Below are 23225 nucleotides of genomic sequence, written 5' to 3' on the forward strand. Positions count from 1 at the left end.
ACGGTCCAGATCAAAAGACCAAATTTTGGTGCGATAAAAAGAGGTGGTCTTGGTCTGGTTCGTTTATAGTGTGAAAGCATTTTTTGGATGGTTCGGACTTTCGGACCAAATACAAGAAGCTCTGGCAGGCTCTCCTTGTGTTACAAGACCGGGGAAGCTCCTTTAAGGAATAGCTCAGTGCTTAGCCTGTACGTGAGAGAGAGTGTGTGACGGTGAATGCACTCAGAGCAGACAGCTGTTGGCTATCAGAGCAGAGAATACATCATCAGTTTATTTGTTAAGTGGTAGTACATGTACAGTGTAGGACAAGGTTTCTGTTTGTCTCTAAATAATTGCTCCAGAAAGAAAGTTCCTGTGTCTTGCTTCTCAACATCACAACAAAACAAAAAGAGCTGCAGCAGTAGGGGAGAGCAGCAGGACGGGGACGGCCGTCTACAAACCAATCAATTATAAGTATCAGGAGACACAGCTCACGTATGTGATGACGGCAGGACGTAGTTTTGTCACATATAGATCTTTAGTGCGCTTGCATAACTACAATGTAACAAAAACATGAACCATGGTCCGGACCTTGGTTCGGACTTTCAGGTGTGAAAACGCCTTTACTCTCAGAAACACTCATGTTCACTTCTCATCTATTGTTTGTGTTGTTAAAATAGTCAGAGTGTGTTGTTTATGTCTCTGAGAACCCTTAAACCCCAGCACTCTAAAGTCAAAGAGTCCAGTGTTCACATTTCCAGAGCCAGATTTGTGTGTGCGGTAGTATAGTCACATCCTTGCTAGTTGGCTTATAAAGCAACACGTATTTCATAGTAGCACATAGAGATGTTTTTGAGTGTGGTATAAAAACCATGAACAGGGTGTGGCGTTTGCACCCCCATGTATTTTAGCCTCCAAAAACCATGGTTATGGTCACAGCAATTGCAGCATTATTACATGGAGAAATGGAGCTAAACGCTGTGCCTCTAAAAGTAGAGCACTCATTACCCAGTAGAATGATTAAAATAAAAAGATAATTACTCACTATTTAACCTCAACCGCATGCTTCCCTTCAGCTTCAGATGACTCAATATTTTTTTCTCTCAGAGATTAGGAATCAAAATGTCCCTTATGTTGCCATGGTTACTGGTCTTCCAGTGGAGAGGAATTGGTATTCTGTAGTCACTGAGGCCAAAATTCCTGCTGGACCCGGTGGCCTGCAGACATGGAGCAACAGCTGCCTTCACAGAGTGCTGTGCATGCTCTCGCATTTGTTTGCCGGCTTGTGTTTGTGCCCGAGTACTCCACCGAACCACCTCAGATGTGAGATTTCACCTCAGGACAGCGTCCACATTTTTCACGCTGTGGAGAACGAGCGCTAATGCTAGTGCCACGGGGTGGTTCATGCAGCGGGCTGAAGGTTTCAACTGTGCTACATTAAAATGGGCAGTGTAATGCTGCAGTGAAAGTTTTCTGCCAAAGTGACTTGACTCTTGGACCAAACCGTTCAGGTTAGTGCCTCCGAATGTCTCTGAATCCCAATTGCATACCTCTCAATGCAGGTCTCCTATCACCAAGCTTATTTTGTTATCAGTGGGGCTTTACTGAAGTACAACTGCTCAGTTTCACACATACTGTACATTTTCAGCGTCAACTCAAACAGAGGAAAAAACCTACAGCAACAAATGTAGTGAAACTTCTTCTATTGCATAGATGCCAAATGTATAACATACATTCACGGTCCGCAGAGGATGAATGGTCCGTGTACTTGGTGGCCAACGGATTTTCGTTTTGAAAGGAAAAAAACAAAAACGAAAAATGGTGTGTGTGTGTGTGTGTCATTTAAAATATGTTGCTGTCTCACCCAGCGTGGCCAGAGACACTAAGATAGTACTGTATTTTTTAATCTATAATGACCACCTACTTTGAATTCAATGTGCATGTGTATATTAGTTATAGCAGCGGCATCACTGGTGTTCTGTTTTTTTTTTAAACCGAGAGTGCTTTCTTGGTTGTTGACCTTAATCCTCGTTCACAGGAAGTGCAGCCTTAGTCTGAGGCTCTTGTTTCTACATCTGCATGCTCTAAGGTCAACTATATTCTGACAGGGAAATCCCAGTGCTCCCTCACACTGGCCAAGTGATAATTATAGGTTCATTGTGAAAAGATTAACATTCTTAATATGATCTTTGTCTTATTGATTTGTTGCCTCTGGGTGTTCCTAGAGATGTTTTTTCTGCAGCTATTGACAAAATAAAATTAAAGCAAAGGCTTAGCCTATGTTTGGTCTGTTTTTATTGCTTTTAACCTCTTATATTCTACAAAATTGGACTTGTCAATGCACGTTTTGCCCCAATGGATGCCACAGTTTACAGACTGGGTAGATACATTTTAACAATGGAAGGAGATAAAATATGTTTGTGTGTGTGTGTGTGTGTGTGTGTGTGTGTGTGTGTGTGTGTGTGTGTGTGTGTGTGTGTGGGGGGGGTGTCTACATTGACAAGGCTTTTGATGTAAGGTCACAACAGCTATCATCAGAACAGTAACTCAACTACATCATAGGGCAGAGGGCCTCTGGATTTGCGCAACTGACGGGTAAGTAGTTTAAGGCTAATCTCGAGGAGGCCAATTCATTGGCCTCACCAGTAAAGCAGCATGTGCAGCTGTCATTATATATTACTGGTGGAGATTATGGTGAAGGAAACGTGCAGCAGGACAGTACCAAGAACCAACACATTCCTCCAGAGATCTGGCTGCTCCAGCCCTGGAAAGACTCTTAAACACAAGCTCCCCAAGTCTCATCTTCTTCACATTGTGGCCCACTCAAAAAGGAGTGGAGGTCTGGAGTGAGGTGTAGGCAGGAAGCTGCTCTATCCGCCTTCAAGTGTGTTGATGCCACATATAGAGAGATGGTGAATGACCGGGACGCCACATAATAAGCATTTTTAACTATTTTCAATGAATCAGGGAAATAATTACCTGATTAATCAATAATGGAAATAGTTAAAGTGTGTAGTTCGTTGCAGCCTTAGTAGTTCTGTACTGCAATATAACTATTGCAATATCTATATATTATAGGTGGGAATCACCAAAGGCCCCACGATACGATATTATCACGATACTTATCACAATACAATATTATTGCAATTTTAAACATATTGCGATATTCTGCAATACATTGCAATTTATTACCTTTTTCCAACTTCAAATTATGTCCCCAAAGGAAAACTTTGTCAACATCTGTTTTATCTGAGAAGATACAGTTCTCTGTTTGTTCATCTTACTTCAATTTTATTGCCGCAAAATGCGATTGTCATGTGCAATTTATATAATAAAAGATCAATACTTGCCGTCAGTGTATCGATACGGTATTGCCACGGAAAATATTGCTTGATACTATGCTGTATTGATGTTTTTCCCACCCCTACTACATATATCGAGAAATGGTGAGTTTTCTAGAAAATCAATAAAGAAATTGTAAGGATACCATAACTACCATGTTTTTGGCTTGCTAAATGAATACCTGACTAATCAAGGTACCATAAATGAAGTTCTGTTGCTAATTGATACAATATGCTAATACACAAAGAGATATGGACAGGGTTGGCTATCTCGATAAAAACGGTATGGCAAATCTATATGTTTTCATATATCATATCTCCCAAACTAGCCCTAATCGAACCCAATGTTGAATCCCAGTTGCTAGTCTTAACGTTTTAGTATCTAACCTCTTCAGTTTGTCATAGCTGGTACTTCTGCATCTTAATAATGTCTTGTTTTTGGCAAGCCAGAATCTGCATATTAATTATGTTCATATTAATGCTTATGCACCGTGTCTTAATGACATCCCATATTATTACTGTGCTCTCTCTCTCTCTCTCTCTTGATCTCTCCAACGCACACACAGCAGCACATACTATAAGCATCACAGTGATTATGTAGATCAGTGTGTCTGCTCCAATATTAGCAAGCTGCTGTTTATACAGGCAGTGTGGTACGTTAACTTATGCTTAATTAACATACCTTGGATATTAATGTTCCCACAAGAATGTGTCCCATCTGTTTTGTATCTGATGAATATGTGTGGGTTTGAGTTATTGGTAAAGTATACCTGACCTGTCACTGATCTGTCTGAGCCAATGCTCAGATCGTTAATTCAACAGCTGTTCCTCTGCTTCTTAAACATACTCTGACATTAATTTGAGATTTCTGATATTGTCTTACAGTCTCAGCAGTGTCACATACTTTAAGGCAACTAAATATTGAAACAGTTGGTTTAGAAACGTGCCCACGCAATTACAGATGCCTACATTTCTGATGATCTGATCTAAAATTTAGATCGTTGGGGAAGTGTCACGCTCAGTGGAGACATAAATGATACTGGTGTGTACTGGCTTGGTTCACTGGGAATAGATGCATGAAACTGGATACCTGCTCTGCTTGTGCTTTGGCTTGGTGGATTTTGACAGATTGTGGATTGGATGTGACTTCAGGGTTACTGCAGTTTTTCCAGCTTGTTATGCAGAAGACTGATGAGGACGTATGTTAGCATTTATGTTTTTCCTCATTTTCTTGATTTTGTGGTCAGTTTAAGATGAATTTAGACTGCTGTTCTCTCAGACTAACCTCTGCGAGTGTGCAAGTGTCACATGTAATCTTCCGCCTGCTGTACTTCCCTAACTGTATTGTCCACTAGATAATCTCTTTGATTCAGCTCTCTGGTGTATTTTATAATACAACCATCTGTCCAAGAGGGTGAAGCAAGGCCTGCTTGGTGTTTACTGATGGTTTAATCAATCCAAATAATTAAAAATAACCCCTTTGACATGTTTTGTAGTCAGACTATATATGAAAGGCTTGTGTCTTCCTTGGCCTGACCTTGTGGGAGTTGTCTCTCACAGTTACACTTAATTAATCTCTTAATTAACCTATTGATTGCCTTTGCTTTCACAGTTACAGTGCTCTGCAGTACTCACAGCTGTCTCTTAGTTCTGCAGGTGGTGGTGGTTCCCTTCACACAAACATGACACAGACACTATAGTTGCTATTCTTAATATTGTACTTTTTCGAAACGTTTAGTACGAAATTCTGAAGGGAGCATTCTACAGTTTTGCACGTGCTTGGGATGCAGACATCCTTGTACAGTTTTTGGACTACTCGATGAGAAAGAATGTGTTTTGCATGCGGATTGGAAAGAAAATATCATGGCATAACTCATAACTTATATTATATAAACTGGAACTATGGAAGTTAAGGATCCTTTTTTTTGTGGTGAATATTTGATTTTGGAACAAACATCTTTTCAAGTCATTTCATTTTTGAATATCTTTCTGTGGTAATGCTGTAATAGCCGTTTAAAATGTATTATTCAGCTTTTCAGTCTGCTTTTATCTAGCTAAACTTAAGGTGTTTTTTTCTGCCTAAATGTGAAGTGACATATCCCCCCCCCTTCCTCACCTCAAGTGACAGTAATCCCAGCTCTGGGAATGGGTGGTTGTGGAGAATAATCAGCATGGCTCCAGAATTTAAAGCGCCCTGAAAGGGATTCAGGCAGATGAAGGAAAAAGAGGCCAATCTTTTTGGTAATTCCAGCTCTCTGAAAACCTGCACTTGCTTATTTTAATGATATTCCATGTTAAGCTCAGACATGATAAAATTTTGTAGTGTATGTTTAACATACAGTAATACCATCCATGACTTAATATTTGCAAGCACAGCAAAGTGTGTTGGCTGGTTTGGTTGAGTCTCTGCTGCTGCTTGTTTAGTGTCTGCACCAACGATGCAAACCCACAACTGTTAGATTTGTCTTCTGATTTATGGCGCTCTGACTAACAGCGGGAGGTCCTCGCACAAACGCACAGAGCTATGCGCTGTTAGGTATTCAGCAGCACAATAGCCACAACAGAACACTTAATTATTCTTTATGCAAAATCAATATGTTTCTAGCAGTCCAGACAAGAGGGCAGGCAGGCAAAGTAGGGAAAAATGTCCAAAGAGAGGAGGAGGAGGTGGCTGTTGAGGGAAGCTACCTCCATTTCAGCCCCTATTGAATCCAGGGGACATTATTTTCATGCTTGTCCTCTTGGGGCCTGGAGGCTGGCCTATTGTGACAGAATGATTCTGACAGCTGTGGCAGTCCAATCATCACTTTTCCTTTCAATTTTGTTGTTGTAGATATTCTTCATCTGCAGCTTGGAGAAGGAAAAAAAACAAATGAGAGAAAAGATACTTATATTTGATACTTAAATAATGTAATTCCTCAGCATTTCTTGTAAACGTAACACTGCTTTGGATGTTCTTTTACTGAGTATGGGGCTAGGTTAAATGGATCATGATTTACTTTAGGTACAATTATATTAAAGCTGTCCTAATTATGAACACACTACTGCAAACATATGCATGGTCACACTTCCGTATGTGCTGTGAGGGTATGCGGGTAATTTGACAGGATTATCAGCAGGTTTGCCTCCCTCCACTGTTCTCTCTTTGTCAGCTTCCCGCTGTAGTCGAGTCACCCTGGGAACCTCTGCAGCACATGACCTGAATCTCAATGAGCTTTAGCTGCCACTGACCTCTCTGTCCTACCCTTCCCTTACAGTGCACTGTATACACCTACACCACAGCACATGTGAAGATGCCTACATGTGCTCTAAGGTACTTTAAATGACTGTTTTTCTTTTTGGCTTTATTGCGACTGAACCCATGGGAGTATAAGACGGACAGTCGTGCAGTCTTCACATGTGTTTTCAATAACAGCACCAGGAGGATTCAGTGTGGTAATGAATCTGCCTTCTACTGTAAGCAGTTCTGTAATCTCAGCCCAGCCCTGAGCAGTGTTATCAGAAGAGCCACGGTTCACTTAAAAGTATCCAAAATCAATCCCGGGTCTTTCCATTGCTACTACTTCACACGTGCCAAGTATTGAAGGGTGAAAATGCATCTCCTGATGTTATGAGTACTGGAGATAGTTAGTTAGATTCCCAAAAGTGACCTTTTCCCACTTCTCCATTTGCTTATTCCGTTCTTTAAAGTCTCTTTCATGTTTGACCTCGATCAGCTTCCAGTGATGTTGCTGAATGTCACAGCTGAAAACCTCCCACCATTATCTATTAAGGTATAACTGAACCAGCAGGGGCCACCACACCAGCTCACCCCAAGACACAAGACAAGACTAAATGGAATTTAATTTTTAAATCCCTGCTGATATCCGATCCAACAATGGCTGACTGCTTGGCTTGATAAAAAAAAAAAAACATCATCAACTCCGCCTTTATTGTACTCCAACCAACAAGACTCCCATATTCAACTATTCCCTTTGTTCTCTCTGTCTATCTGGAGCCTAAAGGCATTGGCAGTCTGTTTACCACCCATGCCACCCACCCACCACATTCCCCCAGGAGGAGTTTTGTGAGCACTGCCCGGCTTGGCTTATTGCAACTGAAGTGGACCATACCAACAACTCCTAGAGGGGAACCGTAGAGTGAACACAAAGCTACGTTACACCTGACCTTTATGGGTTGTTATTTTTATGCTGACAGGAGCTTACTAACAAGAGGTGGGGGTTGGGGGAGAGGGGTGTACCCTGGTCTACCCTGAAGTGGAAACCCAAGCGGACATGTGTGTAGACACTGCTGTCATCTTTATTTAGCCTTCCTCTGTCAGTTGGAGCATGTGGAGGTCAGTGTAGCGATGCGAACATGCCTCATACACGTGACCAGTAGTAGCATCCTATGAGTCTATGTTCATACCTAATAAACCCAGACAGACCCTTCCTGGCCTGGGACTGAGAGCGCTGAATCAGGTTGCATCGTTTTACTCAGGCATTGGCTGCTTCTGTGTAAACTAGCTCCAGTGCTTTTATAGATAGAGGTCATAAAAAGGGAGATTGGTGACATTTTCTTGGCATTGCATGATCAAAGAAATGTCAGCTGCTGAGCATGACGTTTCTTTAAGACTGTAACCTTTCTGCTGGCGGGGCGGCCATGTGACATGTATGGAGAGGGATGAGAAATCATGTGTCAGCTGCATGTCAGGGTGAAGAAGTCACAGCACAGTCTCGCATTTGCAATCTATCTGCATCTGTGAACAGTTGTCAAAGTGGAAATTCAAACATTTTTGCATGATTGTAGTTGTTTAGTTTTGAGTCTAGATTAGAAGGGGAACTAGAAAGATAGTTTTGCTGCAGGTGCTCTTTTAATAAAGAAAAGTGCATGTTTTAATAAAGTAGAATTGACACAGTAAACTATCCTTTGCCTTCAAATCTTTGTGAGGTGTTGATTCAACTATCTAAATGAACTTAAATTAGAAGCCAGTTTAAGTTAGACCTTTATGTTCAGGATGGCGATATTGGTTGGTGGGTCGGTCCGAAGTTTGGTCCAGTCTGAAATATCCCAACAGCTATTGGATGGATTTCCATGAAATCTGGTCCAGAATTGAATGTTCCCCACAGGATGAATTGTAATAACTTTAGTGATCCCTTAACTTTTCATTTAATGCCATCATCAGGTAAAAACTTAAATATGTCAAATAATTACAGTTGCTTTAATGAATATTTTTCTATAAACAATGTGCTAAACTAACACTGAACATTTATTTCAAAGCTCTGCCTCACACATCTTCTAGCTCGGCTGTAGACCCTTAGTATTGTGACAACATTAGGCAGTTATTACCAGGTATCAATAGTGTGCTTTATTGTGTGATTTCTAATGTGTTAACAGTTCACTGAAGGCACCCTGACCAGACATTGTGGCTACATAGATAACTGCCAAGGTGCTGTTATATTAACAGCGATTAGGCCTTTTTTGTACTGGAGACATTTTGACCATAGGTAAAGCACAGGTGTAAGTAAATAATAACCAATGGCTGAATTGCATTTAGCTGCTTCAGTTTAGGGTCTTTCAGGTACATTTTACTGAAATTGTACAATTTTTCATGTGACAAATAAAAAATGTTTGATTGATATAGTGTAGCTGGCTTACTGTCATGACTTACCTGGACACTTGGATAGAACAAAGCCATCATTAATGTTTTTAGTTACACCTGTGCTTTTCCTACCATGACAAGTCAAAATATCTGCTGTGAAAAAGGCCCATGGATCATATGTAATAGCGATGAAATGATCACTATATACACCACTGCCCTTAATACTTGTGTGTTCATTTGGTCTTGTGCTGTTTTTATGTTTTTTTTGACCAGAGTTCAGTTGTGTAAGATGTTAGAATTAGACTTCAGAGACTTTAGAGTGAGTACTGTTACATAGTGTCCTCTGAGTGCCTGCGTCATGACGGCAGTCAATCTCTGCGACTTGTGCTTCATTAACAACGGCGCTCTTATTGTGTCGGCTGCGGCAGTGTCAAATGGCAGTACCATAACTCCGGTCTGCAACAGCTGCATTTAATCAAGCGCTGGCTCTAATCAGCCTCTGCCTTACCCATCTCTGCTTGGCTCATGGTCATTTTACATTGACAGCAGATTTATAAGGCTGGAGATGAGAGTTCCCCAGTGAGGCAGAAACACTCTTCAGCCTTCACTGTATTCAGCTCGGTTTCCCCTGCTGTGTGTGTGTGTGTGTGTGTGTGTGTGTGTGTGTGTGTGTGTGTGTGTGATGCCCCTTTCCCTCCAGCCTCCTTGTGGCCTCCCTCATCAGTGCCATCACCATATGGAAACAGCTGGTCCTCAGTGTCGGGATGCCCTCTGCACTGCATGAGGCAGCCTGGAGACAGATAGTGGTGTTAAACACAGAAAGGACAGACTTGGGGAGAAGCTGGGAGGCTTGTTTGTGGAAGATTTGGATTTGGTTGTGGAAGTGTAAACCCTCTCACTAAGCTGATGGAGCTTAAGTTTTTATTCTCTAAGCATTAAGGAACACAGGAATCCCCCCTTTATTGCCAGATGAAAAGAGGATGTCAACACAGTTCAGCTGTGTGAAGGGAATTCTTGTAGGAGCGTGTGCCTTAGTAACTCACTGTCCTTTTGTGCAAATTTAGTGGAGAAACTGCTTGAAACATACTCAGACACAGCCCTGGATCATTATCTAAGCCTGCTACTATAAACACATTCTGTAGCTGGGATTCGCTCCACACTGGTGCAAACCAGTCACGAGGAAGCAGCCATGCAGAAATACTCTCGTTGTGTGCCCCACAGAGCTCTGTCTCTCATTGGAGCGCCTAAACAGAAGACATGTTTCAGTGGAAATCCCTGACTTTTCTTTGACCTTCCATGGGAAAGTTCTCGCTCCAAAGTTGTGGTGGCTTTTTGAGGTTTTTGTGTTGTCACATTGCAAGCGTTTGTCAGAAAAGTGGGCGGTTAAGTTGGTCTTCAAAGTGATTAATGTACTGTATGTAGGGTGAGTGAGTCAGTGGTCAGGGAGACTGTTTGTTTCATCCTGATTCTGTATCAGCCTCAAAGGCCTGCTGGTCCATCATCCGTGACAGCAATGGCACTGAAAACACAGATCAAAAACAGGGTCCAAACCCCCCCCCCCCCCCCAGCTGCAATAGTTTTTTTGTGGCCTACTGTGCTATTGAATGCCAGGACGAAGGATAGGTAAGGAATTTAGACAGACTGAGTTGTCGTCTGTTTCTATGACATTATCTTCCACGGGGTTTGGCAGGTCGACAAAGCAGTTAGTTTCTCACTGCTCTTTTGTGTCAAAGTGTTATCATTGGGGTTATCCTGAAGTATGGTTGTTCTTCCTTTTAAATAAGAATATAAAATGTCACTTGAATTGAATTGCTGAGAACAAAAGTTCAGATTAAAAATAGAAATGGTTACTTGACAGACAAGTGTTGTTTTAACCAGTATTTCTTTTCCTCTTGTTCACAGCAAAAAGCCTCAGGCAAGGTGCTGTTTGACCTGGTGTGCTCCCACATGAACCTCATCGAGGGCGACTACTTTGGCTTGGAGTTTCAGAACCATCAAAAGATGATGGTGAGTAAGGATAAAAATGAAAGTAAAATGTAGCCAATTCTTATACATCTCAGAATTGGTATTGCTTAAAACCAGCTACTTAGTGACATCTTTTTAATTGTTTTTTTTTTCCCCACAGGTTTGGTTAGACCATATCAAGCCCATTATCAAGCAGCTCAGACGTAAGTGTTTCTAAATGATTTGCATGATTTTTGAAGGCGTCTTTCTACTGTTTTATCTGGAGAAAATAGCCGTCAAATCAGTTAAGAGCAACTATACAGTTTTGTATTTTATGCAACCAAGCAAAGTCCAATCAGAGACCTACACTCATTGGTCAGTTTATTAGGTACATGAAGCTAAAACTAATGCAACAGTCCTGCAATAAACCTACCTTCATGAAGGTTATAATGTTTATATTATTAATAAACAACTGAGTGCATTTTGTGTTATTAAAAAATTCAAAATTCATCTATCCCACACAGGACCGAAGCACACAATCCTGAGGTTTGCTGTGAAGTTCTTTCCTCCAGACCATGCCCAGCTACTGGAGGAGCTAACTAGGTGAGCTCCTTTCCACATAATTTAACTCCTTTTATCTCTGCATCATGTATATCCTTGAGTTGGCATTGAAATGTGCATTTATTTACATTTTGTCAATGTAAAAGACTTTAGCTGTGACCGAATGCCATTGTAGAAGCATAAATGAAACATGTTCTCCGGTTCCCAGAAGATTTATTCCCCCCAGCTTTGCACTTTCGTCATGGCTGCCATGTTTCTGATTTAGCCCTCTGGAGAGGAGCTAATGATTTTCTGGTTTCTGTTTCCTCGTCGTGGAGCATGTTTTCACAGAGTCAGAGTGGATAAATAATAGGCGTACAGAAAGTAATGCCCCTCTGACAATTCTGTGTTTATTCTGTTAAGCTTGGTTAAGACCTCACCTTTTGTTAAAAAGCATACTTTAGATGGTTTTTCCTGCCAAAGCAGGCTCTCCTCCATCATAAGGTCAGGCCTCATAACTACACTAATTAAGTCCATTGATGAAAATGGTAACACTTCTTATCTATAGACCTCTGACTTTTAGGTGTGCAGTGGTCTATTCATTTGTAATTTCTTAAAGGGGTACTATGCAGTTTTGGCAATTTCTTCACTTTTTGCTCGCAGGTTTCTCTATAGAGCTCCCCCTACAGCTTCGGAATAGATATTTGGCAACACTGTGTAAAAACTTGCTTGGTCAGTCTGCCGTTTCCTCTTTCTCTGTTCCTCCGACAATGCTTTCCTAGCTTTCTGCTTCTTTTTTGCCGGCTCAGCCATGACGATAGCGTGAAAAACTCCATCGCTACCTTGTTCTTGCTAGCCGGTTCCTGGATGGGGTGCAGTGTATGTGTGCAGTGCCGTGAAGCAATTTGTTACATCGCGAGACCTGATATCACGTGATACTTCCTGATGCTGAGGCCGGCATGACTCCGAAGCTGTTCAGTTAAGGTGAATTAAGCTAAAAAAACTGCATAGTTCCCCTTTTAATGCTCAGTATTTAACTTATTACTATACATTTTATTAAAACTATATTGGTTCCCGCTCTGAATTGCATCCAAGAGAAGCAGCACTGTAGCACAAGACAGTCAGTGAATCTTCGATAAATGACTTCATTTAACTTATTAATTACTGAATCCAAAAAGTGCACCTGGGCCAATTTCTTTTGGGAGACTTTGGTTTAAATTAAAAGAGCTAGGGTTATTATATTTAACAAGAAATGTAGTTACAGCATCTCCCTTGGATGTCCTGTTTGAATTCAGCAGTTTGTGGTGTTTATAATTGAGATTCATTTGATCTTGCTCCAGCGCTGGAAACCACCGCATCTACTCTATTGAATCTGTGAAAGCTGTTTGTGTTTGTGCCCAGGTACCTGTTTGCCCTCCAGATCAAACAGGATGTTTCCTGTGGACGTCTGACCTGCAACGACACCAGTGCCGCGCTGATGGTCTCCCATATTATTCAGTGTATGTTCCTCATGGCTGTTTCCTCATTTAGCTCAAGAGACCAAAGAGTCGACTGATCAGATAACTTCTTGTCTTTGAAGACACATTTTCCAAACAGAGCTTGTCATCAAACATTGTCATATACGTAGCACACTGCGCACCATTGCAAATTGATTATCTGTGTGTTGCTATGGATACCTTTCAGTCGGATGCCTGAACATAATCTTGCAAGACTGCTTTAGAACAACCTCACACATCATGGCAGGAAATACTGAGCATTTTCATAACCTGACATTTCTGAGCCACAGTCTGACAGTCTGTTACCAAAAGGGACCAAAGACAACATGCATTATGATGGAGATCAGTGAAACGTTGTGTCTTTATGTACAGTAGATATGCAAAAGAGTATAATTTGTATCACAAGAATGTTATACAAGTAAAAATGTTTTGCGGGAGTAGAGTTCAGAGAATCTGTGCCAAGGATTATTTAAGCTATTTTGGAGGCTTACTAAGATTGTTGTTGTTGTTTGTTTTTTTCTTTAATTTGTCATCTTCATTATACCTATAATAACATGCATTTTTTTCCTTTCTTCTCCCCAACTTTTCAGCTGAGATTGGGGACTTTGAGGAGAGCCAGTGCCGGTCACACCTCCTCAACAACAATTACATCCCAGATCAAATGCCCCTGATTGATAAGATCATGGAGTTTCACTCGAAGAATATGTGAGTTTCTAGAACAGGGGTACTGTGTGGTGTGCACACATCTAAAATAAGGCATTTCTTTGATCCAGTAATTGTTTCTTTTCAGCTCCGTTCATAAGGTCACTGAAACCATGGCTGAACAGCAATTACTCTCTTCATCCATGAACAGGATCAGTTGTTTCAGAACTCGTGCATGTCAAGCGGGGAAGTTTTATTATACAGGTGACACGTTCAAGAAACCCGCCATCAAATGGATTCTTTCACAAGAGTGCTCCGTTTAGTTCTCTATTATACACCAACTTAGAAAAGCTAGTCTTTGTAGTGTTTTTACAGCTTCTGGCCAGATATGAATATGAGTTTCTCTACTACTCTCTATCAACAATTTGCTGCATTGCTTCTGAAAAAGACTAAAATCTTCCTTAAACTCACCAAGTGACTCACACAGCTGGAGTGAGCTGGGTTAGTAGGTTAAAAACACGGATTTTTAAAGTCTATTCTCACGTGTCTAATGCAGAGTGTTTGTGTTGAAGTGTCAGCCTCAGGTTTAAGAGTGGTATACTGCTGGGAGTATTACTGGAAACATTCCAGATCTTTTCTCACCATCCTCCCTCAAAATGTCCTCATCAGTGCACATATTGGATTCCAAGCTTTGCCAACACTTGTCTCACCTCTATGTTACAGCGGGCCGTGCCAGAGGTGGACACACAGTGGGTGGCTGCTACATGAAAGGAGCTCCATTAGATGTGACGGCTCTCTTTCACTTGCCCTTTTTTTCAACAAAGGCTTTTTTTAGTTGATAACTGTAATTGCAGTTTTTTTGGCTGGGTGCCATGCTGAGTTAAATCTCTTATTAAGTACCACACAGGAAACAGGAAAGCTTATCCACTGATGAGAATTAAGAAATGTAGTATTTGCAACCCCTCCCCCGACCTTCCACCACCGCTCCAACAACTCAGATAAACATTAGAAACCTGGATCCACTCAGACTTGTTCTTTTCACCTCAATTAGTGAGACACACAGCAGGACGATAAGCCATAATTTAATTTATTTGTCCAAATATTTGCTGAAGGATAATTAATGCTACAGTTTGCACTTGTCAAGTGAGTGTTAAAACCTGGATGTAAGATTAGCTTTTTTAATTTAACTGTGTCTCTATTGCCCTCAGTACTCTCATCTCTTTCTCAAAACATACTTTTGCAAATACCAATATATAGATTTAAGGATAAGGTCACTGTTATTCTGTAAATTTGTCATAATGTCAAAACCCTTTTATGAAAAGACCTAAACCAATAGTGAGCTAGTCGAACACTCAATACTTCCTGAAATCCCTGCCCTTTCTTTGGCACTGAGCCCCCGATTATTCCTTCACATAAATTTTTAAAAACCCATAAGAAATATAGTTTCAATATTCATTGTTTAAAAACAAATATAGTTACTTTTTTTTTTTTTTTTAAAAGAGGCTTAGAAATGTCAGCATGTTAGCACTGTAGTTTTTAGCAAATGTGACTGAAACTAAATTAAATGGTGCATTTGTTAAGGACTATTTTCAGCTGCGGATTAATACACATTTGGTGCTCTAGGGAGTATTTACAGCAGCAGGACGATGTATATAATTAACTCAAATAAACTACAGTGCCCACGTTCATGGTAATGAAGAAACATGTCACCCTGTGCAGCAGAGTGGTTGGTGTTTTTAGTAGTTTTTGGACAACCATGAAGGTATATGACACAGTTAATAAGTAGGAGTAATAATAATGGGTAATAAGGATATGTTATGTTAGGCTGTTACTGCACAGTCAGCTTTACATAAAATATCGCCAGCCTCATTCTTTAACTCGTTACTGTTGTCTTTTGTGTTGCTAGTGGTCAAACACCAGCAGAATCAGACCATCAGTTACTAGAAGTGGCACGCAGGTTGGAGATGTATGGGATTCGCCTCCACCCTGCCAAAGATCGTGAGGGCACGAGGCTCAGCCTGGCTGTGGCGCACACTGGTGTCCTGGTCTTTCAGGTAAGTCACACAAGTTTGTAGGTCAACCCAAGTGGTGTGTTGTGGTGTGATGGTTGGTGTAATAATTCATCTGCATGGTACAGATATGAGGAAACTTGTGGGTTATTTGTGCTTTAACTTCACTTCAGCAGATATGTTTGGTGATAAAAAAGTTATATATATTTTTTCAAAGCTTAAGGCAGTGTTTCTCAAACTTTTTTCAATATTGTACCCCCTTTGAACAGTTTTTTTAAGCCAAGTACCCCCTGACCAGTGCAAAACATTTTTGTTAAAAAAAAAAAAAAAAAAAAGTCTATATAAAGAGGAACAATACAGCACCGGCAGGGATAGATTTACTAAACAATAACCTTTTGTAAACAAAAACATTTAAATGCTACATTTCAAATGTTTAGAATCCATCACTTAATTCATTCATTATTATAGTATAATTATTTTAGGAATTATGCATGACATATTTTTAAATTAGCATTTTTGCACATTTCACGTACCCCCTGCAGTACTCCAAAGTACCCCAAGGGGTACATGTACCCCATTTGAGAAACACTGGCTTAAGGTATAAAGGTTATTTCTCATCACTGCAGGGACACACAAAGATTAACGCCTTCAACTGGTCTAAAGTGCGCAAACTGAGCTTCAAGAGGAAACGTTTCCTCATCAAGCTGAGGCCAGATCTAAATGTAAGTGATGTCCCTAAATCACTCTGTGTAAAATACAAATCCCATCAGTGTTTGTTGGTGTGTAAGTTTTTATGTGTCCCCCAGAGTTCATATCAGGACACTCTGGAGTTTCTGATGGGCAGCCGAGACTGCTGTAAAGTCTTCTGGAAGATCTGTGTCGAATACCACGCCTTCTTCCGCCTCTTTGAGGAACCTAAGCCCAAGCCCAAGCCTGTGATCTTCACACGAGGCTCCTCCTTCAGATTTAGGTGAGTTTGCATCATAAAGCTGCTCTCTGACTCTCGGGAGTGCAGTAACACAGCAGCGTCTCCCCATCACTTAACAGTCTACTACAGCTCTCCAAGAATAGCTCATTATTATCTCTACCTTATTTATCTCTGCAGCGGTCGCACACAGAAGCAGGTGATTGATTATGTGAGGGAGTCTGAGTTTAAAAAGATCCCGTTTGAAAGGTAAAGGCTGCAGACACTGTTGACACATTTGGTCTAGGCAAAGGTGCTCAGAGTTTATAATGCTGACCTTCAACATCCTGTCTACCAGGAAACACAGTCGGGTCCAACACAACATCCGCCTGTCGCCGTTGCCTTCTCCGCGCCCCCATGAAGTGCCAACAGAAGTGAGTTTTTTTGTGCATCTACAGCAGACAATTATCTCCATATCACCAGCACCATGCTCTCATTTACACAACAAAAGCCTCAATTGTACCCTGTCAAGTTTTCTTACATACAGTTACTTTATTGAACTGTTCTCACCAAAAACTTTTCTCACCAAAAACCATCACGTTTTTTTAAAACATTTTAATATTTTATTATTTTATTTAATCTGCGTTGTTCAATACATTACACTCATGACTTTTTTGTAGCCTGGTCAAATTTTTTATAATCGCATCCTGTACATAATATTTTGTCATTCAAAAATAACTTTCTATATTCATTTTACTGTTGCCTATTCAGTTTCAAGTGTATAGCGGAGGACAGTACCCAACCTTGGCTTCATTTTATTTTATTCATGAATCCCCCTCTGGTCCTGTTTCTATTTGACTTTTCGTAATGTTTTGTTCCCTGTTTGAGCATTATCGTCTTTTTCCTTTAATCACAGTGGACATCTTTCAGTGTTATAATACTGGCTGAATTTATAAGGGTTGAAGCAATACTGCTTACATCAGTACCATTTACATTATTGGTTAACACTTTATGTTCTGTACTGCAGAAATGTATGTACACTACCAGTCAAAAGTTTGGGGTCACTTAGGAATTTCCATTCCACTCCATTATAGACAGAATACCAGCTGATCTGAGTGGGTGGCTGATCTTTAATGCAATATCTACATTGCCCATTATCAGCAACCATTCATCCAATGCTCCAAAGACACATTCTGTTTACTAATCTGATATCATTTTAAAAGGCTAACTAAGAAAACACTGGAGAACCCTTTTGTTATTATGTAAGCACATAATGTAATCTGAAAACTGCTGCCCTGGTTAAAAAAACAATGCAACTGATCTCAGCTGGTATTCTGTCAATAATGGAGTGGAATGGAAATTTTTAAGTGACCCCAAACTTTTGACCGGTAGTGTATGTATGTTCAATATGTAAGTATATACAATGAAACATTGTAATGCATTTGATCAAATCTTGGCAGCGTGTGCTGCAGGAGAGTGCCTAAGTCCGCCAAGGCATACAAAGAAACGGGTGTTAAACCACCTGTTTCGTGTTCGGAGATGGTGTCATACTTCTGGTCATCTCTGGTCGCTGCACCTTTAGTCCTTGCACCTACTTGCAGGTCTAGTTTACACACAATGTTTACGTTGGCTAGGAATCTTCTTGTTCTTTTCTGCCTTTTGCTAGATTTATTGGCACATTACCACGACTAACTGTCGATCGGCGAAACTGTCAGCAGGAATGTGTATTCTGCCACCCCAAGCACATATGCTTGTACATGTGTATCCTCTGCACATGCTAGTAGAGCACAAAAAACAACAACTCATGGCCCCACAGGTGGTCAAGAAACTCAACAGGCTACCTTCAAGTCAGACAGAATTAACCATTAGTATTTATAATCAAATCAAACATAGTCATGATTAAAATATACTCTTAAAATTATTTAATTCTCTGCCTGTGTCTCTTTCTGTCAGAGTGGTGGTCCTGGGGACAGAGTAGACTCTCCTTCTCTGCATTGTTGGAAGGAGTCGGCGTTGGTGAGTGCAGAAGACCCCTCGGCCTCGAGGACAACAAGGGCCAGCCCGTCTCAACAGAGAAACGGCCACGGGGACAGAACGGGGTCTGTGTCCAGGACCGAGGAGACAAGAGGCTCAACCCGACAGACCCACACAGAACATCTGAGTACAGGTCCAGCATCTCAGGCTGCTAAAGGCGGCAGCTTTTTCATCCCCTTCATTGACTGCAGTGATGTAGATAGTGAATATAACCAGGCTATAAGGTTGAATCACAGTTATAGGGAGCAGCCCATGCTCCGTCATGGGTCTGGCTCTGGGAGCATAAACGGGGCTCTGCAGGCCCAGCAGGAGCAGTTTCTTGGTAGGATGCTGTACAGGGAGTCCCCTGCCTCCTCTAAGCAATCGCTCAACATGAGCCATAAGTTAGACGAGTCTCCCAAGCATTCATACCAAAAGGTTGACCAGAGTCCCGTTTATAGCACTATGGCGGACCTCAGTGCCCATAACCGAGAGAGGCATAGCAGCAGCTCTCTCACAGCCCCACATATGGGTTCTAGGAGTGGCATCACTAGTCCTGCCATGGACAATCATCAATCAAGCTCCCTCGGTTACGCTGAGCAGAACGGCTTCGGCTCGGCTCCCCCCCATTTCGAGGAGGGCAGATACTCCTCCGTCCCAAGCCGCTCTCCTCGTTTACATAAACTCCACAAAGTGCGTCACCGCTCTGAGGCAGTCCTCAACCAGGGAACGTCCTCCTCAGGGCATGAATCACATCCTGTTCTGTCTCGGGCAGAACGAATGGCTGCTCTTGAGCGCCGCATGGTGGCTAATGGTCTCTCAGTAGCGGGCAGGTCCAGCGCCAGTCCAGGGCTGAAACGCCTAGGGCACGCTGGTGTCACACATGTGGGACCGGTTCACATGAATGACTGCTCCACCACCAGTGGTTCAGAGTCCAGTGAGTCAGAGGTGGAGAATAGCGAGGGAAACTGCAGCAGCCCCCTGATGGTTGGTAATCCAGTGGAGGATAACTCCACTTCCCCTTTACCCCGGAACAAGTTTTCTTTTGGCAGCCTCCAGCTGGACGAGGAGGCAGATGAGGATGGGTGCAATGCCTTCAGTGATGACGAGGGCGGACAGATTTTCAGCTGTTAGTGCACAGAGAGTTTCAAACCATCTCCACAGGAGAGGTTAAATGGTTTAGTTTGGGTCCAGATGGTGTAAGAAAAGCAGGGTTCAGTGAGTGACAGATTTTTTATGTCAGAGGACGACTCAAATCTCCACACTCCAGGTTCACAGTAGTCTTCTTAGGGGGCTTTCACACCTGAAAGTCCGAACCAAGGTCCGGACCAAGGTTTGTGTTTTTGCATTTGAATTGGTACGTTTTTCCAACTGACCGCTGCTCTCGCTGTGCTGCCGCGGCTCTTGTTTTGTTGCGTTGTTGAGAAGCAAGACACGGGAACTTTATTTGGGGTTTGAGGAACTGCAGCATTTATTCAGAGACAAACTGAAACCTACACTGTACATTTAACACCACTTAACAAGTAAATTGCTGATTTATTCTCTGCTCTGATAGCCGACAGCTGTCTGCTCTGAGCACATTCACCGTCACACTCTCATGTAGGCCTACACACTAAGCACTGAGCTATTCCTTAAAGGAACTTCCCCGGTCTTATAACACCAAGAGAGCCTGCCAGAGCTTTCTGTATTTGGTCCGAAAGTCCAAACCATCCAAAAAATGATTTCACACTAGAAACGAACCGGACCGAGACTACCTCTTTTGGTCGGACCAAATTTTGGCTGTATGGTCTGGACTGTGGTCTGGGGGAGGTTTCACACCTGTAATTTTTTTTTCCGGATCAAACTGAAAAGTCCGAAAGTCCGGACCAAACGAGGTAGGTGTGAAAGCGGAACCTACCAGAAGCACTTTTTGAGCCCAGCCTCAGTCTCTCTTTCACCGGGAGCTGTTTCCCTTTGCAAGATTTCACGAAGGAAGGAATCCGTTCAGTGTTTTTCTTATTTGTTGGATAGAGGAGGTTTTTCAGCCTCCCAGTTCTCTGATTGTATTAGTACGTCCCTTCAGAAATATGCAAGTGCCATGTTAGGATGTAATACTGAATACCTACTAACTATAAAAAACTACAGAGACAACATAGAAGTTTTAAACTTACAAATGATCAAAAGACAACTTATTGTTGCAGATGCACTTTTTTCTCACATTCTTTGCATTCATTGGATGTTTAGAACAAAGTCTACAACAGTGTGAGTCATTCAGTTTCTATGTCTCAGTTGCCTTATGACTTCCCATAGGGAAATACACATATCGTTTCATTATTGTCTGGAGGCATAGGCAATTTTCTATTAGATTGATAAAATTATTAAAATGTTGTACAGTTTTCTGCATTACACACTTTGTCCTCATTATATGTCTATTGTGCAGTCCTAAAAGATCCGTGGATGTATAATTGTGGCAGTAATTGTTGACTTCATAGACATTTATTGGGAATAATCCTGCTGTCTTGGTTGATTTATTGAAACTCTTGATGCTGCATCTGGCTTGTGATTGTTGTGAGAGTAGAAAGTTCTGTCTTAAGTGTTTGATGTCAGAGTGGAAACTAATTAATATGTTGCGAATACCAATTTGAACACCTGATTGGTATTCAGTATTGTTTATGTTTACAGTACCTTCTGCTCTTTACTGACTTGAAACATTACATTGTGTTCACAAAGGTGGTAGGATTTAACAGGAAAAACACCAACGGGAGTAAATATAAGTTCACAATATCTTTGTGAATATTGTCCAATACCATTAGAAAGCAGTGGTTGGTCAGGCTGAGGTGAAGGTAAATGTCTGTTGCAGTGGCAGTTTAGCCACTCCACAACAGTTTACAGCTCTCATGCTCACTATTAACATCCCCCTCTGCACTCGACTCATGCTTGAGTATCTCTGGCAGTAATTTGGTGTCAAGCTAGCCCTCCAACAGCTATGGTGTTATCAAAATCTTCACTAGTTTCCACAGATTGCAAAGTTCTCAATCTTCTTAACAAAATGGCACTGCACTTTTATTTTTGTGGTCACCTTTCCAGATTTCCTTTTGCACTTCTGCCCTCTTTATTTGTGTTGTTTGAGAAAGTGATGATTTTTATATCACATTTCTGTTCTTTCTTTTATTTCTTTGTCCAATGTAAGCACTTGTCTGTCAGCATGAAACTTTCATATCTTTTTTTGTTTTTTGTTTTTTTTCCCCCACAACTGCATGTAAACCTGTTTTGTCTGTGTGGTGGAAAAAGGTGAGATTTCCAGTATCTGGTTTGCCTTCTCTGCAGTGATCCAGCTAACGGTTAATTACTCCAGAGCGGATAGAACGTCAGGTTGAGGATGACAGGAGCTTGCTGTGCGGAAAAATAGAAGCAGGTTTTAGTAACAGTGCATGTGTGTACTGTATGTGTGAAAGGCAGTTTAAGGGTAACATGTCAAAGCACCAGAGTCTCTGGGCTCATTCATCACTGTCCACTGCATTTGCGGTGTGCCCACAGACATTTTTAGCATGTCAAGCAGCATAGTGAGATTTAGTGGTTTTTATTTGTATGTGTGAGGATGGATCTCTATTCTTTATTAGCCTTTTAAATTACAGATGTGTTTGGATTTCAAAATTATTTAATATTTCAACATTATCAGTGTTTCATTCCCAATTCTTAAACATGGACATGACAACATTACGACTACAACAGGCACCCCAGTAGCCAGCAACAAAAGTTCCCTGTTCGATTCGAGCCGGGGACCTTTGTTGCATGTCATACACCACTCTTTCTCCCCTTATTTCCTGTGTCTCTCCACCATCATCTATCCAATAAAGGCATCAAAAAACAATAAAAAAAACAAAAACGTTTTGCTGTCATGTCCATGTACAATATATGAAAAATTGAAAACGACACAGCAGTGTGCAGGACTGTTTTGTTTTGTGCAGATTATCATTTCCCAGCATCTGCAAAAACTTTTGGCTGTGCATGTGCCTCCTGATTAGTACCATTATTAATAGTTTCAAAGCTGTATGGCATAGATTAGTCCAGCACTACGAAAGAGAGCATATGTTTATTTGTGGCAATCACTGGATCACTGCAGTATGAGGACCCCCTCCCTGGTGCACAAAGCTCTCCCATAGACCTGGAATGACATTCTGCTGCACAAAGACAAATCGAAAATACCACTATGTGAATTTGGTCCAAAATATCAAACATGTTCTGTTGGTGTGTCTTAAAGTCCCAGGTCTGTGGGCGAGATTTGTGTGTGTTTTTCAACCGCTGATGTTCTTCAGGGTGTGTTTCCAATGCATGCTGCACTAAACCAGGACTGAGGCGTTGTGCACGTCATGCTGTTCTGCCCTGTCTGCTCTCTGCATGTACTGAATGTTCTGTAATATACAGTACTTCACTGTCATTTCCTAATTTAGTATAACAGACTGTAATATGTGATGTTAGAGGAGATTTTAAGACTAGGAAACCATGCAGTATGATTAGGGACTGAATTTTAAAACATTGTAATACAGTTTGTTTTTGTTTTTTTACAGCTCACTGTGTCACTACTACAAGGAAATTGATGTAAAACTTGTATTCATGGACTGAATAATGCATAGGTTTCTTCATTACCAAGTGACTTTTTTCAGTACATCAATAACAAAATCATAAAAGTGTCACAAGGCTGTTTATTTTAACTTTCATGAAGATCTGTTTTATATCTAATGTTAGGTAAGGTCTAGAGGACTGCATGAATTCACACTTCTTTCACTACACTTACCC

At 41.2% G+C, this 23225-nt stretch overlaps 1 protein-coding gene across 3 annotated transcripts in view; it reads left to right on the plus strand.

The window, feature by feature from the left end:
• The window catches only part of LOC116047853 (FERM, ARHGEF and pleckstrin domain-containing protein 1), a 56998-nt gene that overhangs the window by 20283 nt on the left and 13490 nt on the right, over positions 1–23225 (plus strand). For all 3 annotated transcript variants that reach the window (XM_031296880.2, XM_031296861.2, XM_031296871.2), the window contains exons 3-13: positions 10804–10908; positions 11027–11069; positions 11370–11448; positions 12787–12884; positions 13472–13586; positions 15430–15577; positions 16159–16254; positions 16339–16502; positions 16638–16706; positions 16795–16870; positions 18390–18603. In XM_031296880.2, coding sequence (XP_031152740.1) covers positions 10804–10908; positions 11027–11069; positions 11370–11448; positions 12787–12884; positions 13472–13586; positions 15430–15577; positions 16159–16254; positions 16339–16502; positions 16638–16706; positions 16795–16870; positions 18390–18603 — 1207 coding nt within the window. The remainder of the gene's footprint in view (positions 1–10803; positions 10909–11026; positions 11070–11369; positions 11449–12786; positions 12885–13471; positions 13587–15429; positions 15578–16158; positions 16255–16338; positions 16503–16637; positions 16707–16794; positions 16871–18389; positions 18604–23225) is intronic.

This window comes from Sander lucioperca, chromosome 8 (assembly GCF_008315115.2).
Source record: "Sander lucioperca isolate FBNREF2018 chromosome 8, SLUC_FBN_1.2, whole genome shotgun sequence".
NCBI classification, from domain to species: domain Eukaryota; kingdom Metazoa; phylum Chordata; class Actinopteri; order Perciformes; family Percidae; genus Sander; species Sander lucioperca.